Source organism: Eurosta solidaginis, chromosome 5, assembly GCF_040869045.1.
Source record: "Eurosta solidaginis isolate ZX-2024a chromosome 5, ASM4086904v1, whole genome shotgun sequence".
NCBI lineage: Eukaryota > Metazoa > Arthropoda > Insecta > Diptera > Tephritidae > Eurosta > Eurosta solidaginis.
Window position 1 is genome coordinate 30,389,870 of NC_090323.1, and position 22,546 is coordinate 30,412,415.

General features: G+C 38.4%; 2 protein-coding genes across 3 annotated transcripts; both read right to left on the bottom strand.

Annotated features, from left to right (window-relative positions):
- Positions 1 to 1,273: 1,273 nt before the first annotated feature.
- Positions 1,274 to 4,547, bottom strand: TrpRS-m (Tryptophanyl-tRNA synthetase, mitochondrial). Of its 2 annotated transcripts, XM_067791274.1 has the most exons (4): positions 4,278 to 4,547; positions 4,057 to 4,218; positions 2,943 to 3,205; positions 1,274 to 2,580 (listed from the first exon to the last, which is right to left on the bottom strand). In XM_067791274.1, exons 1-4 carry the CDS (start codon positions 4,404 to 4,406, stop codon positions 1,659 to 1,661), a joined length of 1,476 nt encoding a protein of 491 aa, XP_067647375.1. In that variant the 5' UTR covers positions 4,407 to 4,547; the 3' UTR covers positions 1,274 to 1,658. The 2 variants fall into 2 exon arrangements, with proteins under 2 accessions (XP_067647375.1, XP_067647376.1); XM_067791275.1 differs by lacking the exon at positions 4,057 to 4,218.
- Positions 4,548 to 7,606: 3,059 nt separating this feature from the next.
- Positions 7,607 to 14,516, bottom strand: LOC137253950 (dihydrolipoyl dehydrogenase, mitochondrial). Its single transcript, XM_067791554.1, has 6 exons — positions 14,348 to 14,516; positions 9,604 to 9,747; positions 9,151 to 9,534; positions 8,295 to 9,083; positions 8,124 to 8,213; positions 7,607 to 8,059 (listed from the first exon to the last, which is right to left on the bottom strand). The coding sequence occupies exons 1-6, from the start codon at positions 14,387 to 14,389 to the stop codon at positions 7,994 to 7,996; spliced, it is 1,515 nt and encodes a 504-aa protein (XP_067647655.1). The 5' UTR covers positions 14,390 to 14,516; the 3' UTR covers positions 7,607 to 7,993.
- Positions 14,517 to 22,546: the final 8,030 nt, after the last annotated feature.

Sequence of the window (22,546 nt, forward strand, 5' to 3'; positions counted from 1 at the left end):
ACCACAAATTTTTATCATCCATTCAAAAAATTGCCAGAACGATTTCTATCAGCCAGCACCCTTAATTTCTTGCAATCAGACCCTCGAATTCATTTCAAAGGAGTGCAAAAATTTTTTCTATCAGCCAGCATCTCTAACTTCTTGCAGTCACGCTCTCCATTTCATTTCTTCTTCGAAGACGCATCTTTTCTCTTCTCCTATCGCCCATAGACTCCTAATGCTCTCGACTTCATTTCTTCTTCGAAGACGCATATTTTCTATCCTCCTATCGCCCTTAGACTCCTAATGTTTTAGTTGTTGTTGTTGGTCTTGTAGCAGTGCTTCGCCCCATCCAATAGGTGCGACCGATCACAAATTGTCATCAATACGCTCTAACTTGAGTCCAAGGAAACTTGCTGTTTCAACAAGGGTGGACCATAATGAGAGGGGTGTTAGAGGCGTTGGTTCTACATTACAATTAAAGAGATGGTTGGTGTCATGTGGGGACACATTGCAAGCGGGGCATACATTTTGTATGACGGGGTTGATTCTGGATAGGTAAGAGTTTAACGAGTTACAGTATCCAGATCGAAGTTGAGCTAGAGTGGCTCGCGTTTCCCTGGGGAGTATGCGTTCCTCTTCCGCAAGTGTACTGTGCTTTGAGTACTGGATTCACCGGGCAATTCCCGGCATAAAGGTCCGACGCCTGTTTGTGGAGTTCGCTGAGGACCTGCTTGTGTTGTTTGGCTTCATACGGCCGAGTTCTCAGGTGCCGTATTTCATCATAATGCGGAGATGACTCTTTAAGCTCCTGGGCGGTGTTGGCTCATCAATCAGATGTCTGTTGTGATGTCCAGGTTACTGGGTATTTAACAGGAACTGTTTGGTTAGCATCGCATTTCTCTCCCTAATGAGAAGTATTCTCGCCTCATTATGTAGATGGTGTTCTGGGGACATAAGAAGACAGCCCGTGGCGGTTCGAGAGCAGTATTTTGGCAGGCCTCTAACTTCTTCCAGTGAGTAGTTTTTAGGCTTGGCGACCATATAGGGAACGCGTAGCATGCAATCGGCTGGCCAATTGCTTTGTAAGAGGTAATGAGCCTTTCTTTGTATCCTAATCACTGTAGTCAATACCTGAAGTTACGAATCCTTGTAATTCGAGTCCTTCCTTAGACATCAAGTTATTCCTCATATCCAGCTATTTGAGTAAAAGAACCACTTCAGCCATTTACTGATGAATGGCGAGTAGAAAACGTTCTCCCTTGCTTGGACCACTGACCAACGTATACAGATATTATTTGTGCTTTTTCAACTCCTAAATTTATTTTGCGCATGTATTTATACATAATCACAAAATAAAATTCAGTGCATTTTTTAACATTACCTAATTTCTTAGTTTAAAGCTTCAATAATATGTAGATTTACAGTTATTAAGCTCTTATTTGTCTTTAGAGAAAAGGCTTATATGGCAAATCTACATACTTATCGAAATATTTTACAAAAGAAAGCGGAAAATAAAATCATAAAATAAACATACTAAAAATATCTCTTAATACATACTAAAAATTTAAATATTTACAATCACTAGCACACACACATTCGAAAATTAACAAAACAAATAGAAGAGAAGGAACTACAATCGGCAATACTAACAATTTTGTACAAATTTAATTAATTTCCTAAATTTTAATCTCCTTTTGCTGTTGATCCATTTTTGTGTCATCCGAAGTCTTTCTTGGCACCAATGCCTTCGTCGCAACTGCGCCCGATGATGATTCATTACTTGTGGTTGTTTTATTAGACGTTGGCTTAATCTCTAATTTTGGCGGCGGTGCTATTATGTCCACATCAACATTTGATTGAATTTCTATACGCATTTGTTGTTTCTTTTCAACGCGCAGCTGTTGTTTAGGCACCACTGGTACTTCAACATCGCCAATTTTTTTCATTTCTTGCACAGGCTTTTTAGATTTAATTGGCACTTTAGCTTCATCCTTTTGCTCCAGTATGGTAGGCATGTTAGGATGTGCACCCAATCCTAATTTTTGCTTAACTTCTGCCATGGTGATGACAGCTTGTTCACGCGCTTTCTCGGCGCCCATTTCCAACAAATAAACCAATTCATTACGTCGCACCAATTGTTGATTAATTTTATTGCGTATGGGACGTAAATGTTCGACAATCTGTTCAGCGACACGCATTTTATATTTACCAGTATCTATACTTTTCGCTTCATCGCATATTTGTTGTACACTCTTGCCGGTAAGAAGCGAATGTATTGATATAAGATTGCTAACACCTTGACGTGTGTCCGGATTGTAATGTACATCGGAACAAAAGTCTGTGACTGCCTTTTTGACTTTCTCCACAATTGTATCTGCATCATCGGTTAGATTAATTACAGCTTTGGGATCAGGATCAGACTTGGACATTTTTTTACTGGGATCACGTAAAGAACGTATGCGTGCTGCGGATTTATCACTAATGACAGCATGACAAATGGGAAAAGTATTCCCATATATGCGGTTGAATGTGTTTGCCAAATGTTGAGTGAGTTGTATGTGTTGCACTTGATCTTCACCAACGGGTACATGTGTAGCTCTGAAAATAAGTGAAATTTATTTCTAAATGTGATATATTAATGAGAAATATTTTCGGTAGCACAGTGAGTACAGTGCTCAGGGGATCACCGCAATACGCATGGAATTCCGCTGAGCATGTTTCCAGTGAGTTCGAAGGAAGCAGGGAATTTCCCTTAAACTTTGATCTCGAATGCGCCAATAGCCATCCCATTTTACTTTATAATGAGAGGCATAAATATATTTTTTTGAACGAAATATAACTTTGTTTTTCCTACTTAGTGTAAAGTAACCCTCGAACGCAATAGTTTTTATAACATCTTATAAAACTAGTTACTGCTACAACAACAACAACAACAACAACAACAACAACTAGTAACTCACTTGTATAGCATTATATCCGCCGCCTGCAGCACAGGATATACAAACAATCCTAATGGCATTTCCTTGACAGCGCGCGTTTTCTCCTTGTACTGTGGCAAATGTCCTAGACGCGCCATAGTTGTTAAGCAACCCAAAATCCAGCTTAGTTCAGCATGCTCTTTCACAGCTGACTGCACGAAAAGCGTCGATTTCTCGGGATCAATACCACAAGCCAACATTGCTGCAGCCATTTGAAATATATTCTCGCGCAAAGCAATTGGTTCCTGTGGTAAATGATAAAAAATAGTTTAATAAATAAATATAAAATAAGAAGTAAAGAGTGGACTTTCAAGCGGTTGATAAGCGCAGTTCATAGCTTCCGCATATGTATATTTTGTTGGCGACCTCAAGTTTCTCAAAGCACTAGGGGTGGGATGGCTTAGAAGGTTGAACGCTTTTATATTAAATCGTTCGCGATATAAACGGGTGGTGCTTGTTTTCGGAACGTACCTGATCTAAATCCAGCAAAGGACCATCAATATCGATAACACTCCCCGAAAACCTTATTGCTACAACGAAAACAACAACAGTTGGCTTTCCTATTGTACTACTTCTAAAATGGTTATTGATTTAAGATTCATACTGCCTAACTGTTGCTACACGATTGATTTTTGAGTCGAGGGTTACTGCTGCATTTTTTTTATAATTACTGAAATGACACCTAAAACGGGACAGTCGATTTTACAAGCGCCAATTAGTAAATCCCAGAGAATCTAAATCGTTTTCTACCTTGTCCTTCCATTGGTATGGGTGCCGCCCTCTCATCGCAACAATAAACCGAAATAAGATAAGAGATATGTGTTTTGAAAAGAATTTTTTGGGTTTCCCTGGTTTTTAGTATGGAAACTTGTGGACCCTTGGCCTTATATTCTAAAAGTGCCAAGCATATATGGGATATACATATGTATGTATCCAGTACTACTAATAGGTAAAACTGCGGCTGGTCAGATATTAATTTAGATAGTTGTGTTAGTTTCTTCTCAAGCCCTTGAACGGTTTTATTCCTACATCCAATTTAGAAAGTTAAGGATATAGTTCTGCTGGTTTATAACATTAGAAAGATTATCATTCTTACCGGTGGCACTGTCATCGCATGCATATCCACAATACAAAATGTGACCTCCTCTTTAGCATTCTGCAATCTAGTCCAATTTTGGACAGCTCCCAAATAGTTGCCCAAATGCAAGGCACCTGACGGTTGTATGCCTGAGAAAACCCTACGTGGATAATCTGTGGTCTAGCAACAAAAGTGCAGTTTTATTAAAATAGAAAGTCAAACACGCATTCCTTACTTACCTCAACTACATCCTTGGCTTTTTGTACGGAACGCATTGATATACCCATTCGTGCCTGATGGTGCAAAAGCAAAATGGTTCTGCCTCCACCACGCGCAGCTAAACTTGACAATAGCTTTATTGTATTCATTATGAATTGGACACAACAAAATTATAATAATATAACAATATTTTATGCTTTTATTTATAATAAAAGTGTTTTTTTGCCAAAAAGAAAAGTTCTGAACTGAAAAACTGAATGGGATAATTTTTTTCTTCTATTGACAGCTGACAGTTGGTGTTGCCAAAAAGCGTCAGAAGAACGAACCGTTTGTGAGTAAAATTGAGAGATTTGACAGTGTTGCAAAAAAAGGTCCCAAGAAAAAAGTGCTAAAAATTAAATGCTCTGAATTCAATAGTCTAATACTATGTCTAGTAATAGTCTAAAACTATATAAGGAAGCAGACAACGACCTTGGCCTCATATTTTCGGCATATTATTTGGCCAAAGAAGGTACATGATCCCGAAGAAAGTTTGGTAATTTTATATGACAGCATGACACACCCCCAGCGGGTTAGAGGGTTAGAATATACCCGCGGTAGGTATGCCTGTCGTAAGAGGCGACTAAAATACCAAATAGATTCAACGGGTTGTGTAGCCCAACCCTTTGAGGTTAAAAAAAAAAAAAAATAAATCCTTTTGAGGTTGCCAGCGCAATATATAGCTTCTCCACACCCAATTGTCAACCTTACCTATCCGTGGTGATTCCTGTTTCATTAACAGCCGAGGCTCTGGCGACTCCGAACTCCTCATGCATGTAGGGTGTGGGAGGGCGGGTTGGCCTAGAAGGTCCCATGTGGTCATAACAAATCGTTCCCGAGATGGTCGGGCTTGGTACCGGAACGTACCGGATCTGCATCCGGCAAAGGACCATCAACTCGGATAACACTCCCCGAAGGCCTTCGGGGAGTATCCTTATCGCTACAACAACAACAACGCTCTTAATACACGACCAAAAACACCAAGAGTGATATCAAAAGACGCGTTTTGGATCCAGGATGGCGAATGCGAAACGGAGGTAAAAAATGTTGGGCCTTTTAAGATATTTGCAAAAGAAATTGAAAATTTACATGCGTTTTGGATCCAGGATGGCGAATCCGAAACGGAGGTCAAAAATGTTGGCCCTGTAAAGAGATATTTGCAAAAGAAATTGAAAATTTACATGTGGTTGTTGTAATTTTGATGATTTTTGTGAACATACCTCGTGTTCCAATGAAACATGAACCAGATACGGATATTCATTGTTTTTGCATTTGCATGTTAAATCTCTATCCGTATCTGGTTCACGTTTCATTGCGTGGATTGTGAGGATTGTTTTGCGCGGATATAGTTTGGTCTCCAAACCGGTGTTGGTCCCACCAAAGGTAATTTTTTATAAGCCGCCAATGCAGGAAGGTGTGCAAAAATACTATGGATCCCACCCCCGGCTTCGGAGCATTTTTCGGTTTTTCCGGATTATTGTTGTCGAGTTCAATACGCTTCTTTTAACACCTCTCTCGATATTTTTGGACGCGTATTAGCAGTTGTTGTTGTTGTCGTTGTAGCAATGCTCGCCCCACCTAATAGCCGCGACCGATCACAAATTGTCATCAATATCCTCTAACGGGAGTCCAAGGAAACTTGCCGTTTCAACCGGGGTGGACCATAAGGAAAGGGGTGTTAGAGGCGTTGGTTCCACATTACAATTGAAGAGATGGTTGGTGTCATGTGGGGACACATTGCAAGCGGGGCATACATTTTGTATGTCGGGGTTGATTCTGGATAGGTAAGAGTTTAACCTGTTACAGTATCCAGAACGAAGTTGAGCAAGAGTGACACGCGTTTCCCTGGGGAGTATGCGTTCCTCTTCCGCAAGGTTTGGATAATTTTCGTTAAGTACTGGATTCACCGGGCAATTCCCGGCGTAAAGGTCCGACGCCTGTTTATGGAGTTCACCAAGGACCTGCTTGTTTTTTCACTTCATACGGCTGGGTTCTCAGGTGCCGTATTTCCTCAAAATGATTACGGAGATGACTCCTTAAGCCCCTAGGCGGTGCTGGTTCATCAATCAGATGTCTGTCGGGATGCCCAGGTTTCTGGGTATTCAACAGGAACTGTTTGGTCAGCATCTCATTCCTCTCCCTGATGGGGAGTATTCTCGCCTCATTATGCAGATGGTGTTCTGGGGACATAAGAAGACAGCCCGTGGCGATTCTGAGAGCAGTATTTTGGCAGGCCTGTAGTTTCTTCCAGTGGGTGATTTTTAGGCTTGGCGACCATATGGGTGACGCGTAGCACGTAATCGGCTGGCTAATTGCTTTGTATGTAGTCATGAGCGTTTCTTTATCTTTTCCCCAAGTACTGCCAGCGAGGGATTTGAGGATTTTGTTACGGCTCTGAATTCTCGGAACAATTGCGGCTGCGTGCTCACCAAAATGTAGATCCTGATCAAACGTCACACCCAAGATTTTGGGGTGTAGGACAGTCGGTAGCGTAGTGCCATCGACGTGGATGTTCAAAATGGTCGACATTTGGGGCGTCCATGTTGTAAATAAGGTCGCGGAAGATTTAGTCGGTGATAATGCCAGGTTTCGCGAGGCGAAAAAACTGGAGAGATCAGGGAGGTAGCCGTTTATTTTATTGCATAGCGCATCGATCTTTGGGCCTGGGCCTGTGGCCATTATTGTGCAGTCATCGGCGTAGGAAACGATTGTGACTCCTCCCGGTGGTGAAGGTAGCTTAGATATGTAGAAATTAAACAAAAGTGGGGATAGGACACCACCCTGTGGCACCACCTGTTTAATTCTCCTTGGTTTTGATGTTTCGTTTCTAAATTGCACCGATGCCTGCCGACCACCCAGATAATTTGCGGTCCACCTTTTAAGACATGGGGGAAGGGTAGACCCTTCCAGGTCCTGCAGTAACGAGCCATGGTTGACCGTATCAAAACCTTTTGATAGGTCTAGCGCTACGAGTACTGTTCTATGGTGGGGGTATTGATTTAAACCGCAATTTATCTGGGTGCTAATGGCATTTAGCGCGGTATTAGCAGTGTCATGCTGTCGTATAGAATTACCGTATGTTTTATTGCGAGTAGCTCCATCTTAGGTTAGGCAACATCTACACAACTGCTGAGTGGAATACAACCCTACAACTCAGCGGCCGTTTCGTGAACTTAGAATCCTTTCGATAACTCCCTATTTCACAATTGATTTCAAAAACGCCCTCTCCCAGAACTCCGTTGAAGAACGTCCCTAAAGTCAGCGTCTGAGATTGCGCGATTTTCCCCAAAATGTGGAATAATGCATAATATCGATTTACTTCATTCTTTATTTTATCCTTTTTTCTCTAAACTATAACCATCAAGATTCGTCATTTCGCATTATCGTTAAAAATTACACTAATGTACACTCATCACATGGATTCACTGTTAAAGTCAGTTAATATTAAATAAACTCCTTCTGACCAACAACTTAACGTTCATGCAGTCGAAAGTGATATACATTTAAGATAATTATGATAGGCTCTTTGAGCGCAGAAAACACAACTTGTTGCGTCTTTTTTTATGTATACATAGCAATTCATAAATAAATTTACATGAAGTTAAAGAGGCAAAGTGAATGTTTAGCTATATGTTTTAAAAGTAATTTAGGGATGATTATTGCTTGGCTAACATGGCGCTAACTATGTACTATGTGATTAGAAGTTAATTGGTTTACCAAAGGCGGCAGCAACATTCGCTTCACGTAGAGCTTCAGCGCAAGTCTGCAAGAAAAGAAAATTAAAAATTAAAAATCATTTATTAAAAATATTTGTTAATAACGCTTACAGGATGGGCATGGCAGACACGGGCAATATCCTCAGCGGCAGCACCATATTCCATCGCCAGCACAGCTTCGTTAATCAGTTCACCGGCATTCTACGTTAAAAATATATATATTAGAAATATTGCAAACAAGCTCGCGTGTTCGTTTAACACGCATGGTTATTTAATACTCACTGGTCCAATAATATGTGTTCCCAACACACGATCGGTCGCTTTATCGGCTAATACTTTAACGAAACCATCTGTCTCATTATTGGTCTTAGCGCGTGAATTAGCCAAGAAGGGGAATTTGCCAACTTTATATTCAACGCCTTCTTGCTTCAATTGCTCCTCTGATTTGCCTACCCACGCTACCTCGGGATGTGTATACACAACACTTGGCACGCAATTATAATCGATATGTACAGGTCCTCCAAGTATGCCTTCTACGCAAATTATGCCCTCATCTTCAGCTTTGTGTGCCAACATAGGACCATGTATGCAGTCACCAATAGCATAAATACTGGGTACAGTTGTTTGGAAATTGGCATTCACTGGAACGCGACCCTTATCATCTTTAACAATGCCAACAGTTTCAAGGCCAAGACCTTCGGTGAATGGACGACGGCCAACACATACTAACAATGCATCGCAAGAAATATCTTGCTTTTCACCAGATTTAGCATTCTCCACAGTTACCGTAACGTTGCTACCACTGCGCTGTGCAGCCATCACCTTAGTGCCCAGCAAAAATTTTAAACCTTGTTTGACCAGTACTTTCTGGAAAGTCTTGGATACCTCAGTATCTATGCCAGCACCGCCTATGGTGTCAATGAATTCAACAGCTGTAACTTCAGCACCTAAGCGTGACCATACTGAACCCAATTCCAAACCAATAACACCGGCGCCAATAACAACCATTTTCTCTGGTACTTGTTTGAGTGAGAGTGCACCAGTACTCGAAACGATGACTTCTTCGTCAATCTAAATAGAAAACAAGCATACTTTAGGTTGGAGTTTTCTGTAAACACAATTTAAATATAAATAATACCTCAATACCAGGGAATGGCGTTACTTCACTGCCTGTGGCGATCATGATGTTTTTGGTTTTTACAGTTTCAATGCTGCCATCATCTTTTTTTACTTGCACTTCGTTGGGACTGACAATGGTACCATATCCCGTCAGTTGTGTAACTTTGTTCTTTTTGAATAACTGAGCAATACCACCAGTAAGTGCTTTGACAGAGTTAACTTTTTGTCCCATGAGTTTCTCCAAATCCAAAGATACGCTGCCACAATTAATGCCACGATTTGCCAAATCACCCGAATGCGCCATGTGATAGTAGTGGGAATTATTTAGCAACGATTTTGAAGGAATGCAACCAACATTGAGGCAGGTACCACCCAATGTGGGATTTTTCTCAACGCTAACGGTCTGAAATCACGCATGCATATTATTTTGATAAGATAATATAATAGAATTAGATAAATCGATATTGTATACTTTCAAACCCAATTGGGCAGCTTTGATGGCAGCTACATAGCCGCCTGGACCAGAACCGATCACCACCAAATCGGCCTCATGTGTGCTCGAGTAGAAACGGCCATTCAACGCACCCAATATAGCGCCATTTGTGCATAGCGGGGTCTGTAAAAGGAGAAAGATTTTGACACCATATTTTAAAAAGAAAAATATCAAATATAATCCACGCAGCAATTAAACAACTGTGATGTGCCCCATAGGATTTGGTTAAGAGGGTTAAACGGCTTAGTGCCAGTTCCGAAAAGAAAGAAATTTATACATCACGTGAGATAAGGAATGTTACCGAGTTACCTGAGCAATAAAATACAAACAATATAATCATGAGATTCATAATTATGAAACTGGAAATAGTAACAAAAGCATAGAGTAAGGGTACAAAATGTATAATGAATTACCTACTGCGATATAAGACCGTGATAATATGAAAAAGTTCATAAGAAAACTGTTTATATTTTGTAAATCCCTAAATATATAATGAAATACATCTCTATTTTTTTTTTTTTTTGAGATTTGATATAATGGTTGGAACGTTTGATTCCCCTGCCAGGTAATTCTTCAAACTTGACAAATAATTCAGCAATATACAACTAGTGTGAAACAGTTTAACGTTCTCGATAAATTTCTGTATAACCAGTATATGGGAAGGCTCGAAACGGATCTTAAAGTAAATCCTAAGGCTTTTTGGAATTTTATTCGCTCCAAACCTGGCTCTTCTAATATTCCCACTTGCATGCACTTTAATGGCAAGTGCGCGCAGTCTTTGGATGATTCTGTTGAACTCTTTGCTGAATTCTTTAAAGCTAGTTTTGAAGGTGATGTTGCTGTTCCGAATCTGCTCTCTGCTGTCAATGAACGATTGGATTTTGGATCGCTCACGATCTCCAATACTGACGTTGGCAATGCTATGTTAACACTAAAGCCCTCACTGAAATGCGACAGTGATGGCGGCTGCGCGTATGTTCTGAAGCACTGCAGTGTATCTTTATGTTCACCCCTTTGCTACATATTTAATTTGTCTCTCTCATCTGGCATTTTTATAGATAGATGGAAATTAGCTTCGATAACACCGATTTTCAAAACCGGGAATAAAAACGATGTTTCAAACTATAGGCCTATTGCTAAACTTACTGTTTGTTCGAAACTTTTCGAAAATATAATAAAAGATAAACTGTCCTTTATAGTCAAACGCATTGTTGAAACCAATCAACATGGTTTTACTGCCGGACGTTCTACTGTGACTAACTCGGCGTCTTTCCCGGATTTTTGTATATCCGCATTTAAAGATGGATCTCAAATTGATGTTATATACACGGACTTCTCGAAGGCCTTCGACAAGGTCTCTCACCAGATTCTTTTATATAAACTTGAGTGTATTGGCTTTCACTCTGTGTTTTTAAGCTGGTTGAAATCCTACCTGACGAATAGACTCTTGTGTGTTAAGATCGAAAATCTTAAGTCCCACTCATTTGTCGCAACATCTGGAGTGCCTCAGGGAAGTATTCTCGGTCCACTCCTATTTGTGCTTTTCATAAATGATATTGGTTCCTGCTTCAAAAACTCCAGTTTTCTGCTATTTGCTGATGATCTTAAATTTTTCCGTAGAATTAATGCCCCTTCGGATTCCTGCCTTCTGCAAAGTAACCTTAATAATGTGGATGATTGGTGTCGCGCAAATAATCTTTTCTTAAATGTTAAAAAATGCTTTAGTATGTCTTTCTCAAAATCCATGAGTTACTATTCTTCGTTGTACTCTATTTCAGGCATCCAGTTGGCGTCAATTAACGAACATGTTGATCTAGGCGTTGTCTTTGACTCAAAATTCACATTCACCAATCACATATGTTATGTGCTCCCAATGGCCTACAGGAACCTTGCTTTTCTTCGCAGATATTCAAGGGACTTTAAAGATCCGTATACTAAGAAAGCCCTATATATATCGTTAGTGCGCTCCAAAATTGAATATACTTCCAATATCTGGAACCCCATCTACAGTAATCATTCGGCCAGAATAGAAAGAGTTCAAAGAAAGTTTGTCCGTTTTGCTTTGAACTCCTTACATTTCGATAACCCACTGCCTTCTTATTCTTCTCGTTGTCAACTCATCAATCTGCAATCACTTGAAGCGGGGAGAACGGTGCACTTGGTTATGTTTGTGTATGCCTTATTTGTGGGCTCTTTGGACTGTGCGACTCTTCTTGAGAAAATATCGTTTAATGTGCCGCAAAAAAATTTGCGCGCATTCCTGCCTTTTTACTTGAGTTCTTGTAGAGAAAATTACTTTTATTTTAGCCCAATTTTCCGCGCCCTTACTGAAATAAATAAAATCTCTACTAGACTAAATATTGATTTTTCTGCGTCCAGAGATACATTCAAAGCTTCCTTTGTCTTACTCTTTACATAATGTTGTACCTAATTTATATGTTTACAACCTATATTTATTTTATTTTTAATATGTTATTGTATCTAGTCTGTAAGATTCTTTATCATAGACTGAATTAATAAACTATACTATACTATAAACACTAAAATGGGGTCACACTGAAATGACAGTCCTTGGTCGGGAAAAATCCCGAGTCGCTCCGGTACATAGAATCGACTGCCTTGGGAAGCATACTCCCCAGGGAAACGCGTGTCACTCTTGCTCAACTTCGTTCTGGATACTGTAACAGGTTAAACTCTTACCTATCCAGAATCAACCCCGACATACAAAATGTATGCCCTGCTTGCAATGTGTCCCCACATGACACCAACCATCTCTTTAATTGTAATGTGGAACCAACGCCTCTAACACCCCTTTCCTTATGGTCCACCCCTGTTGAAACGGCAAGTTTCCTTGGACTCCCGTTAGAGGACATTGATGACAATTTGTGATCGGTCGCGGCTATTAGGTCGGGCGAGCATTGCTACAACAACAACAACAACATAAACACTAAAAATATTATTGTAGAATTAGTTCTTGACAAAAGTTCCAATCTTGATATGTTTCGAATAATCTTGCAAAATTAAAAATGTTCTTGTGTTCTTATAGGTATTAATTAAAGAAATAGTTCTTGACAAAAATTCCAAGCTTGATATTCTTGTTGTTGTTGTTGTTTTAGCGATAAGGTTGCTCCCCGATGGCTTTGGGGAGTGTTATCGATGTGATGGTCCATTGCCGGATACAGATCCGGTACGCTCCGGTACTACAGCACCATTAAGGTGCTAGCCCGACCATCTCGGGAACGATTTATGTGGCCACATTAAACCTCCAGGCCATCCCCTCCCTCCTCACCCCCAAGTTCCATGAGGAGCTTGGGGTCGCCAGAGCCTCGTCTGTTAGTGAAACAGGATTCGCCGCGGATAGGTGAGGTTGACAATTGGGTTTGGAGAAGCTATATATTGCGATGGCAACCTGAAGGGTTGCGCTACATACCCCTTGAATCTGGTATTTTAGTCGCCTCTTACGACAGGCATACCTACCGCGGGTATATTCTGACTCCCTTACCCGCTGGGGCGCTTGATATTCTTCTTGTAAATTTGTTTTTATATCCAGTGCAAGTTGGCCATTTAATTTTTTATATAATATATATATATATATTATATTTAATTATTTAAACAACAAAAAAAATAAAATAATCGGATAAATGAAAAAACAGGTGGAAAACACAAAAGAAAAAATAGAATTTTATAATTTCCTCAACAAGTTAAAAAGAATAGTACCATCATTTATTAATAAACAATTTTGGCTTCATTAAAGAAGTTAATCAATTGAGTTACTTTGGTAAGATTCATATTAATAAAAATATCATTAAAATAAAAGAAAAAATCAACTAGGTCTTAAGGATCGTAAAAAAATTAAAATATAAAAGTACCGGGCCTATGTATATGTATTCTACAAAGGTCTATCAATTATAACACTCTCTAAAGCGCTCGGGGAGTAGTTTTACCGCTACCACAACATGTTTTTCTCATTCTCTTATGTGAGTAATCGTGGAATCATATATATTTCTAAATATCTTTCGAAAATTTGTTTAGTTTTGTACGCCACAGCAGCCGATCTTTCATTCCTCATTTACATATGACCATGGTGTTAAGATTAACCATTGTATGTATATATGTTTATATATACACATATGTTCGTGCATGTTTTTAATCTTAACCATTTCGTTATCAGAAAGTCACAATTTTTTTAAGAACCCATTCTAATGCCATGTTTGAAATTCATCACATGACTACTCTCAAGGTCAGAAATGTTTTAGCGCTTTATTTACATTTCAAATCTTTCATTGTTTCAATATAGGCAATTGAAGGCATTGTAAATTTTACCATTGAAGGTGACTGAGTTTATGCGTTATCTATGCTACATGCTCTTTGTCATTACCTCTATTTTTTCAAAAAAAAACTGCGTCCACAAAATTTTCACTCAAAAGCATGCCTGCTCTGCATCGCCAACAATGGATCAGTGCATTTGGAATGCACATTTTAATGGAATGGATTTTTAAGGTGTTTTTGTTTTTTTGTTTAATTTGGAAAACGGTATCACTCTATTCACTATCTTGTATATTTATTTAGGTGTTCAGTTAATCCCTTTCACCGCTAACCCTCTGAATAGGTTAACTTTAATGAATTGCATAACCACAAAAATTACAGTTGCCAATAAATCCAGCAGTACATATCACCACCGAAAACATTCACTTTTCCACTGCTATTTCTTTAAATGTCTCACCTTAATTGTTACCGTGATGAAGTTACGTAAGGTACACTGCATTTTTGTTGTAAATTTGCGTTAATTTAAGATAACTAACAAATGGTTAAAAGAACAATTTCTACTTTAACAAATTTGCAAGAGATTCCTCCGGTGAAAGGCGATTAAATTGCGTACGGAATCACAAGAAAGAATATTTAAGCAAGGCGAAATGTCAAAAAGGAAACCAACGATGTCTGTTCGAAAACTATTGCAATTCAAAGTCGGCTCCACGCTAAAAATAATAAGGGAGCGGACTGGGTGAATTTTTATAGTCAGCGTGCTTTGCACACAGAGTATAGGGGGACTCATGAAAGCATATAAACTTATAAGGTGTAAAATTATATCCATTTACACACGCTGTTATATGAACGCACCTAGTAATACTATTGATAAACTTGAATGTTTATCAGCTGTATTATTGCCGAACAAATTTTTTTGATTGTTATACAAATTAAAAAATGCCAAGATTAAGTGAAAAATCAAAACTAAAATGCATTTACTTGCTGATGTTGGGGATTTCTGATGAAAATGCCTGCTGTAATGTCTGCAAGGTTGCATTCCTTGGAGTTTACCGCGTTTACACAATGAAATGTGCGCGTAAATTTATACAAATTGTGTAAATGATTTTTCATACAAGATTTGACAGCTCGTTTACGCACTAGATAAATTTATACGTTTACACACTTTATAAGGCATTTATACGGTTACATGAGTCCCCCTTATTTTAACTTTGGATAACGGTTGGTTGCACAGGTATAAAGGAATCGAGACTGATATAGACTTCCATATATCAAAATCATCAGTATCGAAAAAAAATTTGATTGAGCCATGTCCGTCCGTCCGTCTGTCCGTTAACACGATAACTTGAGTAAATATTGAGATATCTTCACCAAATTTGGTACACGATTTATCTGGACCCATAATAGATTGGTATTGAAAATGAGCGAAATCGGATGATAACCACGCACACTTTTTATATATATAACGTATAACATTTTGGAAAATAAAACCTGATTATTTATTAAATAATACACCTAGAATATTGACTTTTGATGTGTGGACTGATATTGACTCTTGATAAAAATTTGAAAAAAAGTTTTAAAATGGGCGTGGCACCGTCCACTTGTGATAAAATCAATTTAACAAATATTATTAATCATATATCAAAAATCGTTAAACCTATCCTAACAAAATTCGGCAGAGGTAGCTTTTACTATAAGGAATGCTTTGAAGAAAAATTAATGAAATCGGTTAAGGACCACGCCCACTTTTATATAAAAGATTTTTAAAAAAATCGTGGACGAATAAAATAAGCTATATCTTTGCAAAAAAAGAGCTTTATATCAATGGTATTTCATTTCCCAAGTGGATTTATAACAATAAATATGAAAAACTTCAAATTTAAAAAAAATGGGCGTGGCACCGCCCCTTTCATGACTAAGCAATTTTCTATGTTTCGTACACATATTTTCCTTATAAATGGACGGGATCGGCTAAAGATCACGGCAACTTAGATATAAAAAAAGTTTAAAAGGGTCTTAGACTAGAATAATAAGCTATAACTTAGCAAAAAATAGTTTATTTAATAATTTGGGAAAAATTAACAACGTGACATCAGGACGGACAAGGCGACAGCTGTTTCGATTATACCTTGTAAATCTCTTCAAAGCCTTTTCTCCCGGGAGTGGGAGTCGAACCTGCACTCCTACGATAGTTGAAATGGTTATAAACGCATTCAGCTACGTCATGCCTTAGTTGTTGTAAAGTTTTTCCCAATTGCCTTCTTTTTGCATATTTTAATCTTTTAAAGCTATGCTTGGTACGGCGGTTTTCAAATAAACTTTGGTTTTTGTTGCTGTTTGTTTTCTATTTATAGAACTACAACGAATTAACCAATTTTGTATGTTTGTATGATTTAATAATCGGGGATTGCCCGTATTGTTTTTTTTTTTTTAAATGTATGAAAACATTTATTTGAAGCAATTTTTTAATTTTATAATTTATTTAATAATTTGGGAAAAATTTAAACAACTTGACATCAGGACGGACAAGGCGACAGCTGTTTCGATTATACCTTGTAAATCTCTTCAAAGCCTTTTCTCCCGGGAGTGGGAGTCGAACCCGCACTCCTACGATAGTTGAAATGGTTATAAACGCATTCAGCTACGTCATGCCTTAGTTTTGAGGCAATGATATTTCACTTATCAAGTTTTATTGTAAGAGGAAATGGAGAGACATTTATTTTTTAAACGGACGGTGCCACGTGTTATGTAGAAAAGTAATTTGTCTGAAATGAAATGTACAATTGAAGCTCACGCTGAGTATATAATGTTCGGTTGTACCCGAACTTAGACACCTTTACTTGTTTTTAGAGAAAATTTCAAAACACTGGTTTGCTCTACGCAAAACAGATGTGTCTAGTATCTACACAGAGTTAAAAATTTTTTCCGCCTTCGCTGGAAATTTTTCCCGATATATTTGGCCCATATTAGCAGTCGACCCGCTGTTCTAGACTTTTACCCAAAATAGTGTATATAAGCGAATTTCAATTTTGAAATTATAACCGTTTTGAATTTCAGTTCTATATTTTTAACACACAAAACAAAAAAATATTTGCACATTTGTTTAATCGCTGTTAATTGTCCTTTGTGGGATTTAGATCTGGTACATTCCAGTAACAAGCATCATTAAGGTACCAGGTGGACCAACTCAAACCCGATTTAACATGACCACAGTGAACCTTCTAGGGTAATAATTTACAACAGGGCTGGACTGCTAATGGTCGACCCCTTGTAGAAACTGCAAATCTCTTTATGCCCTCTTTAGAATATATTGATGACATTTTGTGATCGGTCACGCCTATTGGATGGGGCATAGCACTGCTACAACAACTGTTAATTCCACATATATCGTGAGAAGTGTCAAACGACGGGTTTTAAGATCAGTAGTAATAGTCCGAGGGCGGAAAACGAAAATTTTTGATCGTTCAAAAGATATTAACGAAAAACCAAAATATGATCCAGGGTCTCTCCGAAACCGGGGGTTGGATCTATAATATTTTTGCGGTTTAGTGTTTTTTACACGCGTATACGTCCACATTTGCGCGTACAAAAACGCTTATTCTCACTTAGATAATGCTTACGAGACCCATCTAGCGGAAACTAGCTACAGAACATGTTGTACCGAAAAGCGGAGACACAAACCTCTTGTGGCCATAGTGTATAACTTATGGCTGAATCGGTTGCGGTGAATAGTGGACAAACACCATTTGTAATACACAGAATTAGTGTAGAGGTGAAACATAGACACATAATTCAGTTGCATCCGAGTATAATGCATATGAAGTTTAAGCGTTAACGTATATGATGTAAAAAAAAACACAGTTAGGCCCGGTATATCAGTGGTTGGTTAAGCTAAGCTTAAACTAAGCTTGCTTAACCTCTAGTCAAATATAAACTCTAGTTAAACTACTGAGCAGTTTTTCAGTCACAGTTTAAGGCCGCCTTTGGGGTGCGCTGTTTTGTGCGGCGAAAGTGGTTTTTTTATTATCTAGATAATTTGTAGATACGGCAACAGCTGGATCTTGTTTACCCAACAAACATGGAAAAAAATTCTCCGGCGAAATATATATCTCCAACGTCATTAATATTTTCCAATTATTATCCTAATTTCGAGAGATTTTAAGCAATGTACAGTTCTCAAATGAATATTCAACCCATTTTTCCAGTTGATATCTTACATTATATATCGAGTTGAGGTGGAGTTGAAAAAAATGTCCAAGGTGGTATCAAGAAAACCAGCAGCTGTTTATTGTGAGAAATAAACACCTGGTTGATAGCAGCAATGAAGCGTAATTAATCAAGAATAAATTATATAGAAGAACTAGCAGACCCGGCAGACGTTGTTCTGCCCTAAATTTGTATATCTGCATAAATTTTAATAAGTTTTTTCCGTCTAACTCTCCCTCGCCCCTCTACACTTTTTCCTAATCTTTGTATTCACTTCTCCCTCCGTATTTTTCGCTTCATCTATCACCATCTTCGTTTCATTCTATCTCTTTCTCAGTCTCCTTCTCCCTCTCTCTTTTCTCTTCTCTCAAGTTTTTCTCATTCTTCTTCATATCTTATTGCCAGTCCCAGAGGGTGGTATGTATTTTGTTCCAGTCCCATTCCGAGTCTCAGTCCCAGTCCCACTCCGAGTCTCAGTCTCAGTCCCAGTCCTAATTCCAGTCCCAGTCCGTCTCTGGTCTACTTCCCGGAAAAAAGCATCGGAAATACTAATATAGGCAAATTTATATACCAAATTCAGGCAAATCGAATAGGACCTATGTAAATAGGTATGTAGGTATTATTAATTCATGTCTTTATTTCCGCTTCGCATGCATATTTATCAGTTTTGCCAGGTTGATGCGACTAAATCGAATATCACAATGAAAATTACTTAAAAGCTCTCAGCAACAGCTTTCATTTGATATCCAAAATACACACACGTTCTAGGGGTGCCCGGGTCCACGTTTTTGCCTATATCTCGAGACCCTAGTCACCAATAGGTATGAAAACTACTCTGTACTAAATCACTCATCAACAGCTTTCATTTGATATCCATATTGTATAGACACATTCTAGGGGTGCCCGGGTCCACGTTCTGGCTTATATATCTCGAGACCCTAGTCACCGATAGGTATGAAAACTACCCTGTACTAAAGCACTCATCAACAGCTTTCATTTGATATCCATATTGTATAAACACATTCTAGGGGTGCCCGGGTCCACGTTTTGACCTATATCTCGGGACCCTAGTCACCAATAGGTACGAAAACTACCCTGTACTAAAGCACTCATCGGCAGCTTTCATTTGATATCCATATTGTATAAACACATTCTAGGGGCGCCCGGGTCCACTTTTTGTCCTATTTCTCGAGACCCTAGTGACCAATATGTATCCTGGTCAACTTCCCGGAAGAAAAATTATCCGACATTTTATTCTAGATATAACGCTACCTACATACCAAATTTCAGGCAAATCGAGCCATATATACGACAGTTTAGAATAAATCGGTCCCTGGTCCACTTCCCGAAAAAAAAACTTTTCACAAACCCTCTCCGGGTTCCTATTAAGTTATCCTAAAAATTTCATGGCAATCTTTCTATCCGTTCTCGAGTTATGGAGTGACAATCAAAATGTACACTTCTTTTTATATATATAGATAAATAAATTATATTTGAGTCCAGTTAGAGAACCACAAGTTGTTAATTAAATTTTTTCAACTTAAGTAATAGCATATTTTGCTTTATAAAAAGTTCCCTCTTTTGTTGAGTACGCTATGATTCTCGAGTTGAGCTACTGTTTTCAAACAACTCTTGAGATTTTAGAAGTATGCCTAGTTATCAACATGAGCTCTAATTGTACTCAAACCCAAATGTGTATTGGGTATATTCGACGCCATTTCGGACGAACCGAAATCACAGATAGGTTAACTAGAGTTTAACCCAGCCAGTTCGACCGCTTAAGCTCAGCTTAAACTTCAGTTAAAGTAGACTGAAAAACTGCAAAATAAGTTTAAGCGTAGTTTAACTGACAAACTGAGTTGAACTTGTATTGAAAAACCGGGCCTTATAATCGTAAATTTTTGCGCTTTACAATTTACAATTTTTGTGTAGCAAGATATAGGTGCGGCCATACATTGGACTCATATGTCAGGACGTAACAATTTGTGCATATCCCAGAAATCATGAATAGATGTGTTCTGTTATTTTTCGTTAAACTAAAGGGCGAATTAAACTTCCTTAAGGGCGAATTAATGGTGACTTTGTTACGGTCTGCCGTTATGGTCTACGGTTACGGTCCACTTGGGAGCGTTTTCGTGCGAACACACCTAATGACTAGTGATGGGACCAAAAAGTTGCGATGCAATAGTATCGAAACAAGAAAAAAAAGACCGGCGATCACTAGCGAAAAAAGCCATGAGTTTCCGGCCGCAAGTAAAACGAAGAAGAGGTGAAAATTTAGAAAAAGAAAAGCAAAAAGATAGGACGTTTTTCCGGCCGGGAAAAAGCAAGAGTTGGCTTTTCTTTTGCGCAGTTAATCGGAAAATTTTATAAACCAAAGAGGCAAAGGCGTCAAGCACAGCTCCTGCTTCATTAACACTATTGCTTACATCAACTGCACATCCCCGACTATAGCTGGAGACATTGGTGCTTTATCGGTAACCGTATCGGTAACCTTATAACAGCTGATTCGACCAACTTTATGAGAATCAATGCAATCGATTATTGGTGCCGCTAAGGTCGTAACCGTATCGTAGCCAACCAATTGGGTTTTGGTTTACCGTCGTAACGATAAACAGCTGATTACGTTAGGGATACGGATACAGCGATACGACATACGGCACCAATGACTCCGGCTTATATCCAACTCATCGCAAAACACCCTCGCCGTGCTGTGCAGATATTCAAGAGAGTATTGTGAGGAACCACAAGACCGCAACGAGGAATTGCAGGCCGATTCCTTCACCCAACTACCAAAATAACAAACGGGAAAATGCCCAGAAACTAGGAAAGAGTCGATAACGCAAAGTACCGACCAGTTCATTTCGACAAACCTAGTTTTTACTCGTCTATTTTGGGTGGTAATAAACCTTACAACGGTTGTGTTGTGTGGACACAAGCTCAACGTAAAGAATATCCAGTTGAAGTAGTAGGTCGGCGTTTCACAGTCACACCTAGTGAGGAAAGTTCTAGTGATTCCGATTCGGATTCGGACGGCACTAAACAAATTGTTGATGAGAAACCCTTGGTCTCCGCAGATAAATTCCTTTCTCTACGTTTACGACGTACACCACCACCTTCGGATAAGCGTCCAACACCACCTCCGCTTCCAGGGCCAGCAGTACACTGCAGCGTAATACAACGAACGCCAAAGTTAGCACCAAGTCATACACGAAGTTTTATTGCCACCAGGTTCTCTTGATCACCTCGTCCCAGAGCGCAACAACCACCAACAGTACCAACACAGCGCGCCCAAGACCGCGCGCCATAACCAACAACAGCGACAACTTCACCAGCAACAACAACATCACCAGTAACCAAGCCGGCAGAGGCCAACGGTACGTACTCTGGCGGCCATGTAAGTACCAGCAAAGTATAACCTTAGATATAAATAGTTAAAAGAAACTTCTAAGCAGTACCTAGAGAGTTTTATACAGCCCGGTTAAACCATTTATCAAGGGTCGATTTTTTTCGTCAAATTTTATTATTGAATACTTGAAATTGTTAGCTTTACAACAAAGGGCATACATTTTTTATATCATTTTAATAATATATTTTGTTGCTTTAAAATGATTGAAGTTAGCTCTATAAATTTTATTCATAATAAGCCGTCTTCATCACGTGAAACGTTTTAGCGATCCATTTTTGGAGCTCAACCATAAATTGATAAAAAAAAAAAATTTGCGACCGCAGCCATTGGTCAATTATGCACGAATTGGCTAAAAGATTTAAACTTTTTTTCTTATATCATACAAATACAATATATATATATATATATATATATATATATATATATATATATGTATACATATGAATCAATATTGCTAGCAATATCGTTCGAACAACCAGAAGAAAATAATATACGTGCATATAATACGTAGTACTATCACAATTTTATCTTTATTGCTGTTATAACAAATTTTCTTAGCACATATTACATATTATTCTCATCGTACTATGCGCATTATACCAAATTGATATTTAGTTACACTCAAAAGTAAGTTCTACTACGACCACATAATAATTTTGTAAGAGAGCCCCAAATATCGAAATTAGTATCCAAACTTTATAGTCTTAAAATATGTTTTGTGAATGTGAATGAAAAAGAAAAAAAATTCAACCAAATTCTTACTTTGTAGGTAGTATATTTACAATACATAAGTACATTTAATTACATATTTTTCTCACACATAGCGTTTATAACGATTATCAAAAAAAAAAAGGGGAGACATAAATAATTGTATAATTTAAAATATTACGAGCAAAAGTAAGAGAAAAGAAAAGAACCCCCCACAGAACAAGCTTAGTCAGACTTAAGTATTCATATTAGATTTCGTTTCGATTTCGGCCCAATAAAGTGTGATCTGTTGGATCATTTTTTTTTTTCTCTCACTTATGCACTACACACACT

What these genes read in the sequence shown, in the direction of transcription:
- TrpRS-m (XM_067791274.1), bottom strand. Translation starts at nt 4,406, where the DNA reads ATGAATACAATAAAGCTATTGTCAAGTTTAGCTGCGCGTGGTGGAGGC. An exon ending in AAGCCAAGGATGTAGTTGAG is followed by an intron (nt 4,219 to 4,277) that starts GTAAGTAAGGAA and finishes TTTTGTTGCTAG; the next exon opens with ACCACAGATTATCCACGTAG. An exon ending in ATGCGATGACAGTGCCACCG is followed by an intron (nt 3,206 to 4,056) that starts GTAAGAATGATA and finishes CATTTACCACAG; the next exon opens with GAACCAATTGCTTTGCGCGA.
- LOC137253950 (XM_067791554.1), bottom strand. Translation starts at nt 14,389, where the DNA reads ATGCAGTGTACCTTACGTAACTTCATCACGGTAACAATTAAG. An exon ending in CGCCATTCCCTGGTATTGAG is followed by an intron (nt 9,084 to 9,150) that starts GTATTATTTATA and finishes TTTTCTATTTAG; the next exon opens with ATTGACGAAGAAGTCATCGT. An exon ending in GTGTCTGCCATGCCCATCCT is followed by an intron (nt 8,060 to 8,123) that starts GTAAGCGTTATT and finishes CTTTTCTTGCAG; the next exon opens with ACTTGCGCTGAAGCTCTACG.